The sequence below is a fragment of the Melozone crissalis genome, unplaced genomic scaffold, assembly GCF_028551555.1.
Source record: "Melozone crissalis strain CALT ecotype California unplaced genomic scaffold, PUWL_Pcris_2 ptg000029l_1, whole genome shotgun sequence".
NCBI lineage: Eukaryota > Metazoa > Chordata > Aves > Passeriformes > Passerellidae > Melozone > Melozone crissalis.
The window spans coordinates 10792811-10814823 of NW_026535807.1; the positions used below are offsets into that span (position 1 = coordinate 10792811).

A 22013-nucleotide genomic window follows, 5' to 3' on the forward strand; every position below is an offset into this window, starting at 1 on the left:
TTGATTTCTCAGCTTTGCCCTTCAAAGCCCTCTTGGCCCAGAGCCCAGTGCATATTGTCTAGTCACTCAGGAGCAAAATATCTCTATTATTATTGCAATTATTTCCCAATCAGCATGGCTCAGGGCTGAGGCAGTCAGAGGGGGCCCCCAACAAGCGAATCAATGGGCAGGCACTGCCCTGGGGCTCCCAGGGACCAGGCAGGAGGCACTGGCAGCTGTTGAGTGGCACAGGGAAGGGGGATGGGGGACCCCAGGGACCCCTCCATGTGATGCTGTGACCTGGCAGGGTGGCAATCTTTGCTAACCCTTGGCCAAGCAACAGTGATGCAACTTCACCTCTGCACAGAGCTGCAGCACCACCAGCCCTGCAGGATCTGCATGCTGGGCTCTGCCCAAGGCTAAAGAGAACTGACAGCAATTTCAGGGTGTCCCTGGGGAAGCACAGCAGCTGCCAGGACATCAGTTCCCTGGGGAGGGAGCCTCAGAGGGTCCCAAAACTGTGCCTCCAGCAACACAGTGCCTGTGCCCATTCCAGCAAAAATATCCTGTGAAACCCCAGCACCACATCCCACTGAAGAAATGTCCCTTGCAAGGGAGAGGAGCACAGGCAGGTAAGACAATCCTGATTTTTCTCAAGCCCTGGGAAGAAAGGAGGGAGCTCTGGAGGGAGGAAAGCCCAGTAACAGATGGAGAAGGAATTTTAGCCTTGCAAAATGGAAGGTGAGGGCAGGGAGAGCACAAAGCAAAATGCAACAGGGATCTCCTCTCTGCATCCCACTGTTCTTCTCCATGCAAAAATAAAGCCCTGGGTGACAGCAGTGAAGGGCAGAGCACATCACAGAAACACTGGATTATTTTTCCTCCTGTTCATTAATTACTGTAGGCATCCCAGGAGTCCCAGCAGGCCCCAGGCATGAGAGGCATGAATGAAGCCATGGCAATGTGTCACCTCCAGCTCCCACAGGACTCAGGCTGCACGTGACCAGCCTGGGGCTGGCTAATTCCTAAACCTCCCAGAGAAGGCCCTGGGGAGAAAGCTCTCACCTGAAGGGCTCAATACTGAGTTTTCAAAACAAAAACCATCTCTTCCACTGCCAAGGCACTGGCTCCTCCAGAGATCACATGGGGACCAGTCCAAACCCTGGGCTACTGGTGCTCCTTGACACACAGCCCATCACAGGGAACAGAGCAGACCCAGAGCCACCAGCGCCAGCCTCTCCATAGCTTAGAATTTCCTATTTATTCTGCAAATTCAAATTATTTACCTCTTAATGATGCTGCTCAGCTCAACAGGGCAGCATAAACCCCCTTTCCTGAGCTTCCCTCAGTTTCTGCCCACATATGCAACCAGACTGTGGGATCTCAGCGCCTCAGGACTGAGGTGCAGAGTCACCGAGACCACCCTTGGGGGGCTCGGAGGTCCTGGAATGTTGCCAGAAGTGTCTGGTGGCTGGACTTTGATCCTGCACAGGAGACGACGCCTGTATGAGGATGGGAGGATCTCACTGGGATAAATGGTGAAGGGATAGGTTAATTAGAGTGTGAAACACAGGTTTTAGAATTTTGGTACAGGGGGGTCTAGAGAAGTAAGATGGAGGAATTGGGGCGTGTCCTGTTCTTCTTCTTCTTCTTTTTCTTCTTCTTCTTGGCCTCCATCTTCTGTGGTGGTGGTGGCACTTTGGGATTGGTCCTTACTAAAAGTGCACCTATCAATAAGGGTGAAAAGCATTGGGGAAAATAGGTAAATATCTTATACGTAGTTTAGGGTATAAAGATAAGTGACCGCCCCGAGGGCAGTCAGTGTGTCCATGGCTGACGTGCTGTGTGGACCTCTGTCGGGCCGAGAGAAAATCTTGTAGATAAAAAACTAATAAACACTGAAGACCGAGAAAAAACCTGAAGACTCTTCTCGTCCTTTGGAGCGCGGGCTGTCCCAAGGCCATCCCGAGCCTTTCCAGGCCATCAAAACAGCCGAGAACGGGACACCAGACCAAGACAACCCCAACATGAATGCTAAAGGCTTGTCCCACCACCCTCACCATCCTGCCCACTTGGGACATGGAGCAATGATCAGGCAAAGTCTCTGCCAGTGGCCAGGGGCTCAAAGCCTTGCTGCCTGACAGCAGGAATGGGGACCACCCCATTTCCAGGGAAAAAAGGCAGGGAGGGGGTAACAGGCCTTCACCAGGGACAGGTCAGGGAGGAAGCACCAGCTCCCAGGGCTGCAGCACAGCTGGAGATCAGCTGGATCCCTCCTCCCCTCTCAGCTCCAGGAAAATAGCTGTTTCCTTCCTGGTCCCTGAACAGCACAGCAGAGAGAGAGGAGCTGCCTGAGCGCTAGGCAGGGCTTTGGCCTTGCAAACAGAGGGGCCAGGGGCAGGAAAAGCCACAGAGTGGGGGCTGCAGAGGGGCATACCCCAAGGGGGGGGCTGTTTTAGGGTACTCCCCTGGTCAGCTGCCCTCCCCTCCCAGCAGCCCCACACACAGATCCAGCCCCAGTCAAGCCCTGTTTCAGTGGGGCTGTCTGAGCAGGCACAATGGCTCATGTCTGGATTTACCCATCCACCAGACTGCAGCACCTTCTGCACCCCCATCTCAGCCTCCCACTCATTCAGCTCCAACCGCATAAGTGCATCAGCCACCATTTCCACGGCATGAGAGCCAAAAGCCATTTCCTGCAGCAAGGGGACTATAATAGGAACAAAATCCACTGCACATTCACCTCCACACAGGGAGAAGGACAACACCGATGGCACGGCGGGTTCAGCTTCACCCATTTAGCACCAGCTTTGATCCCTTCCTGCCCATCAGTCCTCTTTTTACTGCAGCTCTGGGCTGTCCTGGTGTTTTATCTCCATGGACAAATCACACCAGGCTGCCCGGGAGGAGCTGATAAGCAATAAACAATCAGGGTCTAAATATCGCAGGGCACAGTGACATTAAATATTAAGAGGCAGCACAGGCAGTAGGACTGGGCATGCAGAGTCTCTCACAGATTCAATGACAAAATCATGCATTACCTGATGGATTCCATGAGAATGAAACCCATGCCATCAGGAGAAGACAGAAAGTTACAGCCACGCTTTTTCTTAACCTTTTCTGATCAACAGCTCCACTATTGTAAACATGCCATGATCAAAACTCCAGGTCCTTTCCTCATAGAACAGCCCCTGCTCCAAACACAAACACTTTCAAGATTAGACAAGAAATCCTCCAACATTCCATGGCCAGTGATCCTGGTGATAACAGCCAGCTAAGCCTGGCTTCACACTGAGCACACCAGAGTGCCTGCAAATATTTTGCTTGAAATAGATTTAGACCCTCTCACTCACTCCAGCTTGAGCTCTTGATGCTAAATTCCCTGATCTTCCTTTTTGTTCACGTTTTAAAATTTCATTCCCATACTCTAAACTTCTGGCCCTCCTACACCATTTCCAATGCACATCCCTGGCCACACTAGACCCTTCTATACATTTCCAAAAAGCCAAGGGAAAGTTATGGGGCCATGGCTCCCCAGCATGCAGAACCCAGAGCAAAGAAAACCACTTGTCTGCAGTGGGCTCCCTGTTCAAAACCAGGATGGAAATTAGACCCTTCAGTCTGTGCATCAGAGCAATTTCGAAGGAGAGATTGAGATTTAAATATAGAGATTGCTTTCCCCAAGGATGCTGCTGAAGATATTTAAGAGCTCAGGTTTTACACAGCATGGATTTCCTCTGGAACCACTGCAGAACTCCCTGCCCTGCTTCTGCAGGCAGCAATCCCTTCTGCAGGCTCCAGGGAGCACAGGGTGCTGCTGGCCAACACAGAGCCCATCACTGACCACGGGGTGGTGTGGCCACATCTTACCCAGGGGGACAAAATGGGGTGCAGAGGGGCTGGAGCCCACCCTGAGCTTTCCTGGTGTGATAGTACTCAGCCACAAATCATTGTGACCTCAGCCCTTGCAGGTCCACGCAATGGGAAATGAAGAGCCTGCCTGTCTCCTTAACAAGTTCCTCCTGGGAATGCAGGGCTGCTCCCTGAAAGCCCAGCTTTTGCTAAGACCAGACCAAACCACATGCCACATTCAAAACTAAGTTCTCAGAAGATCTTCAAGGAACACCTACCACCCTCTCCACCATTCCCAGTGCTTACAGGGGATGTCAAGTGGAGCTGCTCCCCACCAGCACTTGCCAGCACCTTGGCCATGGAGCATTCCCACACAGGAATGCAGCTGACACTTGGCAGCCTGGAGAGAGCTGGGCCAGGGTCAAGAATAGCTGGACCTTACCAGCCTGGTGCAGGAGGGAACAGAGATGGGGACAGGCAGAATCATAAACAGCCTTATCCCAAGATGCAACCCTGGCAGACACCCATCACATGCCTGAATATCTGTAAAGGGAGGCCAAGGGGTGGGAAATGATGTTAATTAAAGTTTTAATTACTGTAACCAAACGAGTAGTATAATTACTTTATTCTCACAGAGACTTCAAACTGATTAAGGACCACGTGCACAATCTTCGGGTTGATGCGGTTTTTAATTAAATGTGCCATGGAAGATGGTGAGGGGTGGGCAGGACCATGGCTCAGCCCTTCCTGCACCTCCAGGGACCTCCTGTGAGCAGGGAGCCCAGGCTGGCAGAGGCACAGGGGTCAGCAGCAGCCAGTGCCAAAGGCAGCTGCTCTGGCAAAGACTGAAGCTGAGGGGTGCACGCTGGTGTCTTGCAGGAATAGCTCCTCTCCTACACATCAGCCCTCAGCTTCACATTCCCCCAAAACATCTACCTTTACAAACACTTCCAAAACAGCCCCACTTGGGCACTGAAAATATTAATAAACTGGTGCTGCCAACTGGAGGGAATGATTAAAAAACAATTTTGCGAAGGTATCCTTTTCAAATAATAATAATACTAAAAGACAAAGCAGTAGAAATTAAATTCCCAGTCCCCTACCTCAAATAAATAGTATCAGAATTTGAAATGAGACATAATTACCCCGGCAAGGTTAAAGCCGCTAATGCACACGGAATACAGAATCACCATCCATCATAATCATATCTCATATCGCAGCCATTATTTATAATTAGGAGGCACAGTTTAAAAAACACATAAAGACGCCCATGCAATGCAGTAATTTTTCTGTTATTGCTCCTGGAGGGCCAATCCTGCTCCGATTTGTGGAGTCCAGGATCAAGCAAAAGTAATTCCCTAAAAGTCATTCCCAAAAATCTCCTCTCATGGAAGGGGAACGCACTTCAGCCCTCCTCACAAGCTATGCTGGCAGCAGTAAGGCAAATCCAGGTTCCTCCCAGCCATTTCAAACCCAAGTGAGCTCACAAAGCACCCAGACATGAATTTACAATTTTTTTCCCCAAATGTCAGTGCAGGAAGAGTGGAGCTGAGCAGACAGCTCAGCCACAGCCTGGCTCAGCAAGGCAGGGACAGGCATGCCTGGTGGGCTCTGCCTGGGCTTTCTCCTCAACTGGCTGGTTGGGGGTTTTTACCTATTTTCAAAACCACAGAACGAGTTACAGCAAGAGCTGGGAAAGCCAAAAGCCAACCCCAGAGCTGCTGAAAGCTGCCCTCCTTTGAAGCGTGGGCTTTGCAGTCTGCCCCCGTGCCCCAGTGAAATATTAACAAGCTTCCGGTGAGGCAGGAGGAAATTACGCTTAATATATTCTGGGGAAGTCCGCATACAGCAGAGCCTGAGCAGCAGAGCCTGGCTCCAGAGGGACCTGCCTCCAAATCCCCTCTCCTGACAGCAAGGAGGGGCAGGCAGCCTGCAGCCCTGCAGGGACCACAGCAGCTCCTTCGCGCACGGGCGCTGAGCAAAGCCTGACACAGAAAAGCACAAAGCCCTGGCTCAGAAAAGCACAAACCCCATGGCCATGGTGGGGTATGCAGCTGGTTCTGAGCCCCAGGAGTCTGGGAGAAGTGGATTTACACCCTTTGGTGACAAAATAGAAAGCAGCAGTGCTTGGAGATGGTGTCCTGGGGACATAAAGCCGTGATGGCAGAGGTGACAGCAAAAGCCCAGGTATAAGACCACAGGAATGAAAGATGCATGAGCATATGTGTGTAAATCTAACACACTGTACAGTGTGTTTGTGGATGGAAAAGCAAGCTGGGATAAGGACAGGGAAGAGCTGAGGCACAAATCTCAGGCTCAAGCAGCCCCAAGAAGGAGCTCAACCCTCAGCAAGCCAAAGCCAGCTCGCCCCACCAGTCTCATGACTCTTACTCACAGCAGAGCTGCACTTTCTCAGAAGTTGCATTAAGCTGTAAAATAAGAAAAAAATAAAAAGGAAGGAGGAAAAAAAAAGCCAGCTTGCAGATGCACATAAAGCACCTACCCTCCCCCCCCAAAAAAACCCAGGAAACACTCTTCAAATTAAAGTTGCCATAAAGAGAGCAAAACCTCAGCAAAGTTTTCAGCCCAGGTCCCATTACTGGGGGTGCTGTGCTCCTGCAGCACAAGAGGATAATAGGTACAAGGAGTAGTTGGAAGGACAGCGCCACCAGAAAGAGGGGCTCTGTGCAGAGCAGCACTGCCCCACTGCCACCATGAAATGGGGGGAATAAGCCTTTGTGGGGTTCAGACACTGTGCCCACCTGGCCATCAGCTCTCTGGGGCAGGTTGTCTTCTATTGCATGGTGAGTACCAGCCTATGCACTTCATTGTGAGTGAGGATTGACCTTTAAGGCTGCACATAGGGGACACAGGGCACCTCTTGGGCCTGCCCTGAGCATTTTCCAGCTCCTCCTCTATTTCAGACAGTCAGTGTAGCACCCAGCACACCAAGGACCTGCAGGCTTGCAGGAATCAGCATATTTGGGGAAGAGCACTTTGGGAATGCCAGAGAGGGGATACTCCCCACAAGACTATGGAGGAGGAATACTGCAAAGTCAAAGGGGAGTGGGTCATCCCCCTGCAGCCAGTGCTTCCCCAAGCCCTGAAATGGTCACCAGCAGATCACTAGGCCCTGTCTGACATCCTTCAGCCATTTCAGCCCCAACAGCATACACCAGAAGGACTTTTAACATCAGGAGAGGCTGAGTTTACCACAAGCAAAAGAAACAGAGAGGAGGAGGTGCTTTGCAGGCTTGGGCAGAGGATCACTATTTGCCCGTCCAAGTGCTGAAAACTAATCCCCCTTTCCCCCTTTTTATCCCATTGAAAACTTGACAGAACCTCCTAGCGCTTTGCAGTTGAAATTGGCAGGTCTCAAATTAATTGACTGCAATTTTACACAACAACATGTTTAGCTGTGAGCTGGCCCGCAGCCCGCTTGGCTCGCCACCGCTCCCCAGACACTTTTCAAGCAACCTCCAAAACTTCATAACACATCGAAGGCGAGGCGAGCAGGCTGCCAACGTGACCCTCTCCCTGCCAAAAGCCAGCCCTGCCTCCCCTCGCCCCCACCCCGACCCCGCTCGGCTCCTCCGGTGTTTTCCCCCACTCTCGTTAATGGCTCGTTAAATTATTCTTGTCATCTCCGAGGGTTTTTGCTCCTCCAAATGCTGAGGAGCACGGGGCGGGCTGGGTTACAGGCCCGCTGCTTTGCCATGGAAACGGCAGCCATGGGACCGATGCACGCAACAGGAGTGAGAAAAGTCAGGGTGTTTTTTTTTATTTCAATCCACCCTGACGCATTCCTGTTCTCTGTCTGTTTAACATCCCGAAGGACAAAACCCAAAGTAAAAGATGGTGATGCAGTGGCAGGTTTGTGATGTCCTCATCCAGGACTGAGTGCTTGGGGTAATGCAATAAATACACAACCCCAGTGTCCAGGAACAAGAAGAGCTTGCAACCCAGCCAAAAAAGCACCATGCTCCCCTCAGGAGAAGGTCTGGGGGGGCACCATGCCTCATGTGCAGCCTGCCTGCAACCAAGCCCCCAGAACTGAGGGCTGGTCCTGCCTCTCCAAGCCTTTCTGCCTGGTCCCATGAGACTCTGCTGCTGCTGCTGCCTCGGCCAAGCAGGCAGTGATGAGTCAGCCCCAGCTCCCAGCCCCAGTGTGATCCCATCCCCAGTGCTGGGCACCTTTCCAGGGCATGGCCACAGCAGGAAAGGCGCTCTCTGACCGCGCTGCTGGGCCCCGAGCTGCAGGAGGAGAGGGGAGGATTGCTCCGGCTCTGCCTTGGGTCGAGCAGCTGATGCTCTGCGAAAGCCAAACTGGGGGTGGGTTGTTTGTGTGATTTCATTGCTTGAACAAACAGAAACATCCTGTATGTGATTAAGAGCCTTTATGAAAAACACACCAGCGCTGAACCCCACAGCTGGGACCAAAGGTATGGCTGTGGCTGGAAGGCAGCACGCAGCGGGGTTCATCTTCTCCGGGGTGAGCGGAGCTCCCTGGCAGCTTCACACAGCCACAAGCACCCCAGGGATGCTCCAGAGCATGCACAGAACCAGACATCCCCACCAGGAAATCGCCTCCCCCATAACACGTCAGTTCTGCCAGGCCAACTCCCCGAGCTCTAGGGAGCAAGAGGCACAGAAGGGTTACCGACAGCCCACAAGCCGCAGGCGATGGCTGCTCCGGGAGAGGCAGCCAAGGCTCTAACATCGCTCTGAAGCTTTCATTCTTTCCCTTATCACCTTCTGCCCCAGGATATCAAAGTACTCCACACGTTGCTCCTCCTTTTGGCTGCAGGCACCACCACCACCCACGTCTGGCACAGAGCAGAACTGGGAAATGCAGGCAGGAGAAGGGAACTGACCAAAATCCATCACCACCTCCCTTCCCCCTGCCCCGCCCCAAAAAAAGGGAGAACTCCAGCTCCTGCCAAAAAGCAGGACTTGCCTGGACTTGTGCAGCCATCACCTCCACAGCCCCTGCCCTCCACTGCAACAGAGCTGCCTCGAGGGAGCCACGCCAGGAAAACACATGCTTTTGTTTAAGGAGCACAAGCTGAGCAGGAAAAAAAAAAGCACTTAAACGTTACACACTCACACACAAAAAAAAAAAAAAAAAAAAAAAGAAAATTGAAGTTTTGTAGTTGTTTCTCTTTGGCAAGGTTCAAAATAGGGTAAGGCTTTTGTTTTGCTGGGAGACTTTTAAAAAAAAAGTGTATTTTATGCAAACCATTCTTGAAACATTCTTGACATTTATTACCAGAAACTTTTCCTCCAATTAATTGCCTCTATACAACTATCATTTTCCTGATGAAAAACAACATCAGAAACTCGCAAGCTATTTAAAAAACGTTCACTCTCTCTCTGTTTCTCCCTGATCTTGAGCATAAACAGAATTTGGGAGCTTAGAGGGGTCAAAAACAACAATTTTGACTCAACAATCTTGACCAGTGCGAGCTGCCACCCGTGGCAGGGACACGGAGGGCAACACTTGGAGCTCAGTATATCCTGCAAAAATACCTCTAGTCCTCAGGCATGAAGTGTCACCTCTGGCTCAACTCAGAAATTCACAATGGGCCAAGTCTCAGCTGAAAAATCATGTACTTGGAGATGTGGGCTGGGTTTCCAGCCAAGGCTTTCACAGCACAGTGGTGAGGGTGCTCACTAGTGTGACAGCATGTGCAAGGGGAAACCAAAGCCAGGCAGAGGTGAATGGGATTCCTCTATCCCAGGAGGGAGGCATCAACAGCTACCCAGGCAGATAAGGTCTTGGGGAGTGAAATAGAGATTACCACAGCTGTTTGGATGCTCTTTATCACCCTCATTTCCAAAATGAAGCCCAGTCTCCTTTCAGTACCCCCGGTGAGCAGGTAATGGGGAAGGAGAACCTCAGCTGCATGAGGTCTGGAAGGATGAGGCTGCAGAAGGGAAGGCAAGTCATGATGCTGAACTCCATGAAGGGTGGGACACAGATGGGCTCCACCTCTGGGATAAGTGGCTAAAGAGCAGGGGGATTGCTCAAGGCACACCAAGCAGCACACCCAGCAGGGAACACAGGTGCTGGGTGCCAACCCAGGCTGTGCCAGCCCTGCCACAGCCTCCAGCCAGAAATGCTGATGCTGCCATACAACCGAGTTACCACAATTTAAGCAGCACACCTGTGGATGGGCAGCAGCATCACATGGCATGCCCGTAGCCATCAAGGTGAACCACACTCTGAAGCTTGAGCAAGCACATTTACCCCTCCCCATTCCCTGCTCCTCCACCTCCATGCCAAAGGCAGCAATTTTTTGCCCTCTTTTAAAATAAGAAGCCACTGGAGGAAGAAGCCACAGCTCACACATCCTGCATGAAAGCTGACTCATCCCCCTGGGAGAGCCCAGGAATCTCATTCCCAGGTTATGGGCTCCAGCCACAGGCTCACACTTTCCCACCAGCAGATTCAAGGAGGGAAGGAGAGGCAGGAAGGAAACCTCCAGCTGAGACAGGGAGTGTTTGTCTCACCTACTGGAAACACATCTTTAATTTTGAGCCTTGAGTATAAAAACAAGATCCCTTGAGGCTCATAAACATACCAGGAAGAGAAGGAGACCAACACAGAGCAATCCTGGAGAATTGAGTTTGGGAAGTTCCCATCCCTCACAAAGGGTGGGGATCAGCTGGCAGGAGCCATGCATGCAAGGTGCAGTTTTCAGGGGTTTGGGTCTTTTTAAAGGACTTTGCTTAGTTTTTAAATAAAATACCACAAGCATCACCCTCCCCCAGGAAACCAGGGCTGGTGGCATTGAGCCCAACCTGATCCAGTGTTTCCATCCAGGGGCAGAGGCTGCTCCCCTCCCTCTGCCAAGGAAGCTGCCAGTACTCGATGCCTCCAAGGTCCCACATCCCAGCATCCTCACCAGGGATGCTGAGCATTCCTGCGTGGCTGTCACCAAAACACCCACTTTCCTTAACTAATTACAGATGCAGTCACCCTGGCCAAGACACAAACCTATTTCTGGAAACTTTCAAAGAAAAATAAATACATATGTAGAAAGAGAGAGACACACATGCGTGCACACATCAAACTGCATCATATTTTCCTCTATTAATTTTTTTCAGTTGCATTCTGCTCAACAACTACCAATTAATTTTTGACCACTGTTAACAGAAAGCAAAAAGTCAGGGGAACCAGAGAACAGCCAGACACTGACCCAGCCTCCAAGATCAGCAGGACTGCAAACTGCTCAACAGACCTCAAGCTTGCCCACAAGCACCTCTGCTGAGCCCAGAATCCATCCTCAGAAGGATTTGGCTGTGCTTCAGTAAAAATTTAGTTTTAAGTCCTGCTTGGGAGGAGCATCAGCAGTGACATGAGTTTGGTGGAGCTCAGGTTTCGGTTGTTGCTGGGAGGGCTGGGAGGATGCAAGAGGGACAGGCAGGACTGGAGGTGGGAAAAGCCCTGCTGGATACATATGGATACTGTGTCCTTCAAGGTGGGAAACGCGACATGGGCTTCTCCAAAGAAGTGACATTGCTGTGTCTCCAGCTCCCTCCTCCCTGAGCTCCACTGAAGAACACCACACCAAAATCTCATGTACGTTTCACATTGTCCCTTCACCTGTCACTAGTCCAGCTCCCACTCCCACAGCTCCAGAGGCCCATCATGTTCAGCGAGAACTACAAGTTGTCCCTAAAAAGGCAAGGAAACCCTTTACCTTGGGAACTGCCTGCCCATGGAGCAGCATTACCAGCGTTAAGCCTCCAGCTACAGCAGCACCAGGTTTGCTCTGTGGATGCTGGCACATAATTAAGATCTACAGGGCTCTGTCAATCAAGGGGAGAAAGAAACAGCAGGGAACCCTCTCCTGGGACACAGCAGAAGCCCACACATTGCTGGTGCCAGGATGCCCAAGGGATGCTGGTGGGATGGCACAAATCCAATCCATCCCTGGAGCAAGCAGCCGGTCTCTCCACCCTCCAAATTGCCTTTTCTCACCTGCTTTTATGAACTGTAAATCCCCTAAAGCCAAGCCTGTGCTTTCCCAGTGCAGCATAATTCCTAATTCTTGTTCTCAAGGGAACAGCCTCTTAACAGCCCATGGGATACTGCAACCCAGGGTACCCTGGAGAGAAGAGCCAGCCCTGCATGGAAGATGGGGTGCTACAGGGTTTGAGGCTTCAATCTGGCCCACTAAGGAGATGGGGGGCAAGGGGGCAAAAATCTTTCCAGGGCTCCAGACACAGAGAGGAAAAGTCCAAGGAAAGCAGAGGCTGCAGAGGACAAGTCCCCTCCTGCTCCAAAACATTCTCATCAACCCTTCCCTCCAGGCCAAACCACAGAGCTTGAACCCACCAGCTCCAGCTCCCACTGCAGCAGCACCAGGTAGCAGCATGGGAAAGCTGCACCACAAGAGCACACACAGCCTGGAGAGCAGTGGGACAGCCCCCCTCCTTTACCCTGCAGCACCAACCTTTCCCAGCCCATTCCCAAGGAGGGAGTGCCCAGCAGGGTGGAGCAGCATCCCCACCACTCCAGAGCCACGCACAGCCACGCTAGCGCACAAATTGCTTCATTAAATGTCATCGCATTAAGCCAGTTTCATGAATTTAACATTGTCCCCGGACTATTGTTTGCCTGAAAATTAAATTATGGCAACATTTGTTGTTTCAACGAGTCTGTCTGTCAGGGACAGGGCTGGAGGAGGAGATGCAGGCACAGGCAGGGGATTCAACTTCAGCAGCCGGGCTCCTGTGGACATGTGTCTTCAGTGAAGATGGACAGCACAGCCACAGCTTCCTTCACGGGGGTGGGAGAAGGGAAGAATCAAGCCCACATGTTGTTTCAACAACAGCCAACCGTGCCAGATGTGGAGACACGAGCCAAGCTGCCTGGAAAGGGAAACTATCTCTGTTTTGGTGGAAATAAAAGATCTGATCAGCCCCAGCAGCCACTGGCCAGCACAGAAAAGCATCACCCCATGTCTCTCAAGGCATCGTGGACCCTGGCTACCTCCCCACAAGGAGCTCAGGTTGGCAGTCCAGGGCTTTTTGATCTTTCCAGATTACAAAGCTTTGCCGCATACAGGAACACTCTGAGAGATTTCTCATTTATGCTTCCTTTTCCCTAGAGCAGCTCCTCTCTGCAGTATCAGAAACAAAGGTGACAACCCTTCGCTTTGTAAAGAAAACCACCAAATGAAGCGGACTATAAATAGCACCCAAAACTGACCTGCATCCCCAGCCAAGGGGAATGAAATGAAGACAAGTGAACGAACAGCTTCAAGGTCAGAGAGACTTTTTTATTTCCCCTTCATTCAAGGACTGGTAATTTTTATCCATGCAGGAGAGCAATCCAAAATACATCATTAGGGTTGTAGCTAATAAAAACCACGCCGGCTTTTTTCAGCCTGGTGTTGTTTCCTTCACCCATACAGGGATTATGGTGGGAGGGAGGTGATTTCCCAGCACCTGCCCTACCAGTAGAACCCCTCCTTGCATCCCAGGGCTGAGCACCCCAGTCATGCCAGATCTGTCCCAGCACAAAGCTACAAACGATGCTGCCCTCAAGAGCACAAAGCGTGGACAAATTAAAGCACTATCACATTATCCTGCCTTTCTCTGCCAGACTGTAGGGATGCTCCCCACTACTTCAGCCCATTCTCCGTCTGCAGAGAGCTGGCTTGTCACACAGCGCTGCCTCTCTTCCCTCTCTCCAGCTGCTAAATGGCATTAAAAGAACTAAGCATCCATTAAATAAAACTTTCCCACTTGCTTCCCATGTAGACAATTGCTCTCACTGCCACGGGGAGGTTTTGTGCTGGCAGCTGGTCCATGGGTACACAAAGAGCAGGGAGGTGCCAGGATCAGCTCTGGTAGCACAGGTCATCCAGGGAAAGAACCAGAGAGAAACAGGGATGCTGTCCCAGGGGTCTGCACCCTCACCACCATGCAGCACCCACTCCAGCTCCTCTATTCCTACTTCACCTCACAATGCCAACCCCATGGGGCACCTTTCTGCTGCCTTCCCCATCAGCACCAGCCTGCCATTAGCATCCTTTCTCCTGTTCCACTTCAGGAAAGCCTGTAATGAATTAACCAGGGCAGGGGACAAGAGACCAAACAGCAGCTCTTCCAAGCAGCCTGGGACTGACACCATCCCCACCTGGGCTTGGAGACAAACGACCACCCATGTATCAAAGTCTCAGAGATGGATTACAGGATCCAGCAGCCACTAAGGGGCAGCTGGAGTCCACATCCTGCATCCCCAAGTGCCATACCACACCTCCACCTTGCTCTCCATCTATGATGGATTTTCCTCCCAGCCCAGAAGGGAAAAGCAGGGAGCTCAGCTCATGGGGATGTCTGACCTTCCCCACGGTCATGTCTCTACCTGAGGCAGGGCTGGAACATGCAGAAGCCCAGACAGCACTGGAGCTGCCTGAGTTCCTGCTAAGCACACATCCTCCCTCCTCCAGCAGGCCAGGGGCTGAGGGCAAATTCCTCAGGCACCATTAAATCTGGGTTAATGGGCCTGCACAAAGGGGAAGCAGGACACCAGCACTGCCCCTTCACACCAGGCATACCGACAGTCCCTGCCTCCCAAACTGCTGCCTTCCAGATGAGCCAAGCCATCCTCCCTTGCTGCCTTTGGTGGGAGGTAGGGGCCATTCTCCCACCTGAAAAGGCAAAATTAGTCAGTGTTTGTGAAAGTTAGCCAGTGAATAGGCACAATGGCTCCAACAGGAGGGATCCAACAGAGCTGGGCCCTCCCAGCTCATTTCCATTTTAATGGGGTGGCTTTTCCCCCTGCCCCTCCCTTTGGGGCCACCACAGAGGTCCCCAGCAGGAGGCACAGTCCAAAGCAAGAGTCGTGCTCCCGCTCTTCCCTGCAGAACAGAGGTCACAGACAGGGGCCACAGCCCTGCGTTCAGCAGCGGAGAGGTGCAGGAGAAAATGCTCAGCAGCTTCACGCTTCAGCAACCAGCTCGGAGGGAAAACCCACTGCTCACTGCTGGCATTGCACGCCTCCAGCCAGCCAACACACCCCTTTTCCTAACAATAGCACCCAATGAGCATGACCCAAACATTTATGGGTGCTCAGCATCCCCATCAATGACCCCAAGGATCGCTCATGTGCCTTGTTCTCCCAGCACTGCAAAGCCATGGCCACCAATGCCTTACACAGCCCTGCAACAACAGGGGCAGGAGCAGCGAGGCACACAGCCACAAACCCCTCAGGCTCTTGCTTTTTCCTTTCCCAGCCTTATTTCCACAATACTTCCAGGGTGGCAGCCCCTGCCAGGGCACAGGATGGTCTGCAGGGACCAGCTGTGAAGGTGATGCTGCCATGTTCGGCTGGCACCTGCCAGCTCCTGAGCATACCCTGCAGCGCAGCACTGCCTTGTCCCAAGGGGCTGCCAAGCAGCGTTTTGCCCCCAAACCCCTTCACAGAGCAATTACAGAAGCCAGGTTTACACCTGGTAGCCCGTTGGAAGACACAGGGTCTTTGGGATCCACCTTCATCCCCCAGCATCCTCCGGCTTTCACAAAGCGCTGCTGCCCAAAAGTCACCTTGCCTGACGGGGTAAAGTGCAGCAGGCACTGTGCTGGCGTGGGGGCTGATGGATGGGGGCGAGGCTCAGGAGTGGGGGCGAGGCTCAGGAGTGGGCTGATGGATGGGGGCGAGGCTCAGGAGCGTGCTGATGGATGGGGGTGAGGCACATGAGGCACACGGCTGCTGCGGGCGCCCGGCGCCAGGCCCAGGCGAGACGTGCACCGTCAGCGCTTTCGGCAGCGAAGGTTGGAGCAGGGCTGGCTGCTGCTGCTGCTGCCTCCTGGCTGGCCAGCAGCCAGAATCCCAGGCCTCACTCACCTGCTGGCTTTGCACTGAGAGCAGAGCAGATGGGGAGAAAGGAGAGAGAGCTGCGGCTTGTGAGTCAAAAAGCCTGGGGGTACAGAGGGTAAGGGAGCAGACTTTGAGGGCAGTGAGTCCCCTGACATCTCTCCTTTCCCAAGGCTGTATGAGGATGCTGGAGCATCCCCTGGAGTGCCAGGAGCCTGGCAATGTTCATCCCCATGCATCCTGCACGAGGCAGGAGCAGGAACCCCAGCGGCATTCCCCTCCAGGAGTCACCCCAGGACGAAGCTGGCAGCTGCCTGGAGCCACGGCCTCGCCGCCCCCGGCAGATCCCAGAGGCCAGCGGTTCACGATGAATTTCTAATTGTTTCCTCCAACAATGAGACATCCTGTTCAGAGCCGGGCGGCTCAACAAAGCCCAGCGCCGGCAAGCGGGGCCCCTTCCTGCAGAGCAGCAATGGGGCGATGCCGAACGCTCCCCGCCACGAGCAAGGGGACAACGGGAACGCTCCGCCGCCCCCTCCCCACCACCCCATCCACTTAACACGCCTGCTCTCCAGCCTCCACCTTGATTAAAACAGCTTAACGACTCCAGCGAGAGCTCTCGAGGGGGCGGGGAGCCGCCAAGAGGTATTTGATGGATTCACTTTGGCAACCGTCGGCTACCTTGTCATGCCAATAAAATTATTGCCATTGATTGGGGAGAGGCGTGGGCGCATGCTCCGAGGAGCGCGGCTCCCTCACGGGGCCCAGCACCGGGCCCACGGGGGCTGTAAGCGTGTGGGGAGGGGGCTCCAGAGCATGGGGTGGGGATGGAGCAGGAGAAGGCACAGGGAAGAGGCAGGAGGAACAAAAGGCCCTTGTGCCGGGCAGCCAGCTGGGAAGAGGCAGCAGCACGGGCAGGAGAGCATTTCCAGGGGCTGCGCTGGGGTCGATGCCTGGGGGAATCCTCAAGGGTCACCGGCTGACACTGCCAGGGCAGGGTTCATGCCCCAAATGTGTCCCCCCACACACACCCCAAGAGCAAAGCCAGCCAAGGCACAGGCAGTCAGTAGGGTCACGAGGCGGGCCAAGCCCTGCTGTGCACGCCGGGAGCCGGATTCCGCGCGCGAGACACAAAGGGCCCCTTTTCAGCCAGAGCTGCTTCCCCTGGGCATCGAGCAGAGGGTGATGCCAAAGGATCTGTGGGGACAGGGATGGGCAGGGTGGGCAGGGAGAGTGACAGCTTCTTCCCCCAGCTCACGTGAGCCATGATCAGGTCATGCACCGCACCCAGGACACCAACACATGGGGGCTTTGGTGATAGAAGGGAGCCAGCAAGCAACAGGGAAATTCCAAAAAGGCCCTGGTCAGCAACTCCCTCTCCCCATAGCACCTATTTTCTGTTCAGACACACCAAGGGTTGTGAGCACACTGCGACATCCTTAATCCAAAGCTTTTAGGGAATTCAAGGTGGGGGTCTCCATAGGCTGCCAAATCTGCTCCCCCAAAGCACCATCATCATCTCCCTGCCCACAGGACAGGGAGCTGCAAGGGAGCCCCTCAGCCCTCTCCAGGCCACGAGAGGAGCACCATGTCCTGCTGTTAGGGATGGGGATAATCCACTTAGTGTGAAGAGTTTCTCATTAGTAGTATTGTTAGTATTATTATTATCAAAGAAGTGAAATCAAAGCAGCCAGACACAGGCCCAGTTCAGCTGTGCTTTCTGTGGGAGAGAATAAACAAGCCGTGGCAAGCACAAGCCCCAGGGGGGAGCAGATTCCCAAGGGAGACACGATGCGTTCATGCCCAAGGCCAGCCAGTTCCAGGACAGAACAGGGAGCTACAGGGATTGCAGTGGTGACAGGGGGGAGAGATAATCCTCAAAAATGAGAGCTCAGCTGGCTGAGAGGGATGTGCAATCCTGGCTACCCTGGCTGGGATGCAGTGGCTGCACTGTCCTGTAACCACACCTGCCTTAGGGATCGCCAGTGCCTGGATCCCCCCAGGTGCTGGGTATCTGCTGTGGGGCTGTGGCAGGAGGCACAGCTCACAGCCCCCCTGCTCTGCAACAGCTGTGGGCAGGGAGCCACCGGTGCTCTGAGAGAGGAGCTCAGCTCATCCCCCCAAAAATAACCAGAGAGCACCCAAAACTGGGTCAACCCACAAGGGCTACACTGAGCTCAGCAGAGCCCCAAGGCAGTGCCGTGTTTGCATAACGAGGAGCAGATGGCAGTGAAGGAGGGCAGCCGGGTCTGCACTGCACCTCTCAGAATGTCCCATTGCTCCAGCTCCAAGCACACGGCAGTCACTGGGAGGGGGTTGCACCCCTTCAGCACACCCCCTTCAGTACCACCCTTCTTCCCTCTCACCATACAACACCTCAAGCACACCCAAAATCAAGCCTTTGGCACACACAGCTCAAGAGCTGACACGGGTGCAGTGTCAAACGTGCCTTTCCAGCACATGACTGAGCACTCCCACTGCAATCACACACACAGCTTCCTATCTACCCAAAAAATACAAACGACAACCTGGGAAAATTATAACTGCCCAATAAAACATTGCCAATTGAGGACAGGTGGTTTCCAGGAAAAACCCAAGCATTAGGATACAAGCTTCATTTCCCTTTCAAAAACATCCCCTGATATTCCTGCTGCAGCATGCTCACAGCTCACGTCCCCTGTCACTTCCCCATCCAGAGCACTCCCAGACTGTAGGGTGCAAGGCCAGATCCCTGCCAGGTCAGGAGTACAGAGGAAGTGGTTCAGTGCCAGCTGCAGCAGTGCTGGAACCCATCCCTGCATTGTTCACCTGGGCATGGCTGGAATTCCCCGAGTGGCCCAGTCCCATGACTGCTGGCACGGAGCACAGCGAGCACGTGGGACCAAGGGCTTTCCAAGCCTGGCCTCTCCACATAACTTGGGATCAGCCAAAGATAACTGTCTGCCTGCTACTGCTGCAGGACAAGCTGAGACTGGACTGCCACGGGTTCTGCTGCTGCAACTGGCTCAGCATCCCAGGGGTTGTGACCTTCATCCCCTTGGTGCCTCCGTATCCCAGCCCACAGCCCCTGTCCCACAGAAAGTTTTGCAAATCTGACATTGCCTGCAAGCTCCTTCCAGCCCCCCCAAAGTTGGGTCTCCTGCAGCTGTGGTGGCAGCAGGTGCTGCCCAGCACCCTGCCCTCCCGACAGCAACTGTTGGTGGCAGGGCTGGGGACAGGCTGCAGGGCAGGCACAGGCTCGCGTGGCTTTTTGGGGGGACAAAGGGAGGCTCTGTCTGCACGCAACAGTCTGGACAAATGCTGGGCATGGGAGCTGCCATCCAAGGAAAAGCCAGACGCAGCAGTGACTGTGGCCTGACCTTACCCCGGCCCAGATGGCGGGATCCGTGCCCCTCAGCAGAGCAGCATCCATTACAGGGGGTGGGGAGGGAGGCCCCCAGCTGTCAGTGCAGCCCTTCCCGTCCCAGAGGAGATGCCAGGGCTTCTGCAAAGGCCGGGGGGGACAGCAGGCTGCACCAAGCCTAGGGTGGGTGTTTGCCAAGGGGACAGTGGGAAGCACCAAGAGTTTAAAAGCAGAGGGATTGCAGACACTGCTGAAGGTTGCACCCTCCCACACACATCCTCCCCTCTGCCTGCAGGAGCCACCTCGGCTACACTCTGCTGAACCCCTGCCAGGTATCGCATCCGCTGGCCGGGGACACACTGGTGCCACTCAAAGACAGGTCAGCAGCCCCTGCTCAGCCTCCTGCCCTGCCTCCAGCCCTGGCAGCCCGGCAGCAGGATCAGGTAGCTGCTGAGGCAGCACTTCGCCAGGCAGCCCCTGCCGCAGGAAGGAGGGCTGGGCTGCCCACCTCAAGGTCACTGCAGGGACAAGGAGAGCACCTCGTGGAGCAGGACTTGGAGCCTGCAAAGTGCTCCCAGGCTGCCATCAGAGAGCTCTGCAACACCAGGGGATCTGGGGGCTCCAGGCAGGATAAGCCTATAAACCAACCCAGCATTCCAGCACTGAGACAGGACCAAGAGCCATCTCTTGAGTCTCATCAGCTCCACGTCCTCATGCCCTGCAGGGCCAGAGAGCCCCATCAGCTCTTTGGGGCACCAAGTTCAAAACAAGGAAAAACAAAGCTTGAGGAAGCCCTGCAGGGAGGGAGGACACTCAAAATACACATACATGACCTGCAGTCATGGCTGCAGCATGCAGCCCACACACCAACCAGGCACCCGCACTAGTTGACCCCTTCCAAATGGCTCTGAAGGTGCAAAGACCAGGGAAAAACTGAAAAAAAGCAGTTAGAAGAAAATCCAAATTGCCATCTAAAAACCAACCACCAGGTCCTCTAGGTAACTGAGGAACCAGAGGTGTAACACAGCCCCTGTGGCTTTTTGAACCCTCCTCCCACATGCTCCTCCCTTCCCATCTCCATCTAAAAGCTCCCATCTGGAGCCCAAAGCAGGAGAAGCCTGCAGCAACCTGACACCAGTCCCTCTGGACCCCTCATTGATCCGGAAGGGAGGACGAGCTGCCTCCATCCCGACAGCCTTGCTGCTGCTCTGCACCCTCCAAGGACTGCAGAAAGACAAGCAGAAGGCGTGGGGCTAGAGAGGACCCCTCCATCATGCCCCCCACTCCAACGTGTGCTGCCCATGCCCCAAAAACGCTGCTAATAGTCAGAGGCACAGGCAGGTCTGTCAGGGGGAACAGAGTCAGAGCAAGTAGGAAATATGGGGACTACACAACAGCATCCAGATTCCTGCCAGGGAAACCACCCTGCCTACTGCAGGGCACCCTGGCCACCACAGATCAGGAGATGTAGCAAAAATGCTCAATGCTGTGCCCAAAACAGAGTGCTGAAGCACCTTACAAGTTACAGAGAGATGATCCAAATCCCCCAGCCAAGCCCTGGTCCATAGCAGAACCTCCACATGGCCTCTCCGTGGCTGAGGATGTGTTCATGGAAGCTATGTTTACACAGGGCATGTACAGCTGTAATTACAGGCATGATGTTATGATAACAGGAAATCCGTGCCCTGTGGAGATGCAGGCAGAGAAAGGCACGCACGGAGCTCTTTGCTAATTGCCACAAGCAGCCTTTTGTGCCCAGGCAGGGGGCAGGAAGTGAAGGCTCCCCCTCGCCAGCCTGGAGCCATCACACCCACCCTGCCCAGGTCAATGACAAGGCCAGATGGACAGAGGATCCAGATGGACAGAGACTGACCCATGGCAGTTCCAGGGCAAGCCCACCTGCCCCCAAGGCATGACAGGATGGGCTCTGAACAACCATCAGCGAGGACTCACCTTCCTTATGTCTTAACCCTTCCAAAAGGGCAGAGGTTTTGTAAATTCAGTTGGCAGAGAGAAGCAAGGGGAAATTGCCCCTCACTGGCCCTTTGCACATTACCCCAAATATATCAGGTCACGCTATTTTGGAGGCCCAGCCCAACCAGTACCCCACAAAGGGCAAGGGCTCATCCCTCCCCATCAGCACCACTGAGGGCTTTCCTACCTTTTTGATCCTCCCGCTCCGTGTGCCTGCAAAGACAACAGTCTGTCCTCTGTAGTCATAGGCAGCCACCGAGGTCATGCCATCCTCCTTATCCACAAACAGAGGGGTCCCCTCGATGGTGACAGTCCCTCCCAGGGGCTGGTTAAAGTCCTGGCCACAGAAGTTGTCGTCGATCTGCAGCGGCTGTTGGAAGAAAGCAGAGGAGAGATGAGCTTTTTGCCAATGCCTCAACACGTTGGACCTCACAGATGGCAATCAGCCATCTCCTACCTTCACCCCACAGCTACAGCACCTTTGGCAGCCTCCTACAGCAGCCAAGGGAAGGCATGGGTTGGCATTTCCCTAACATCCCCTACACACTGATGTAAGCCATTGGGACAGATGCACGGCATGCAGGCCCTCTCTACATTTGAACAGGCTCTGCAAACCAAGACCAAGGCTCTCTGTCCCCTGCATCCTACAGAGCAGCACTTACAAACACAGCAGGAGCCAGTGGAGCATCCCTGCTCCCCCCTCCATCCCCATCTCAGACACGTGGGATGCCAGCACAAGCTCCCCAGCACACACACATTCCTCTCCTCCTCATCCCAGCGCTAGCTTCAAAAAAAAAAAAAAATCAGCTTGGCAGCAAGGCAGGAGGGGCTGAATGCTGCACCCCAGCCTTCCCCCAAAGAAAAAACACTTCCCAGACAAGGCCATGCCAAGGCAAACAAGTCAGGGCTCCTGGAAGAGCTTCACTTCACATAGCAAAGCCTCCAGCAAACACCCTACCCACCTGCCAGCCCTGTTCCTCCTCCCGCAGGAACGTCTTTGGGAAATCCCCACATTTTTTCCACGCTGCCTTG

The 22013-nt window shown here is 53.8% G+C and overlaps 1 protein-coding gene across 1 annotated transcript in view; it reads right to left on the bottom strand.

Annotated features, from left to right (window-relative positions):
- The window catches only part of PLXNA1 (plexin A1), a 111953-nt gene that overhangs the window by 69611 nt on the left and 20329 nt on the right, over nt 1-22013 (bottom strand). The window contains exon 3 of the mRNA XM_054280706.1: nt 21169-21351. Within this exon, the coding sequence (XP_054136681.1) occupies nt 21169-21351 (183 nt within the window). The remainder of the gene's footprint in view (nt 1-21168; nt 21352-22013) is intronic.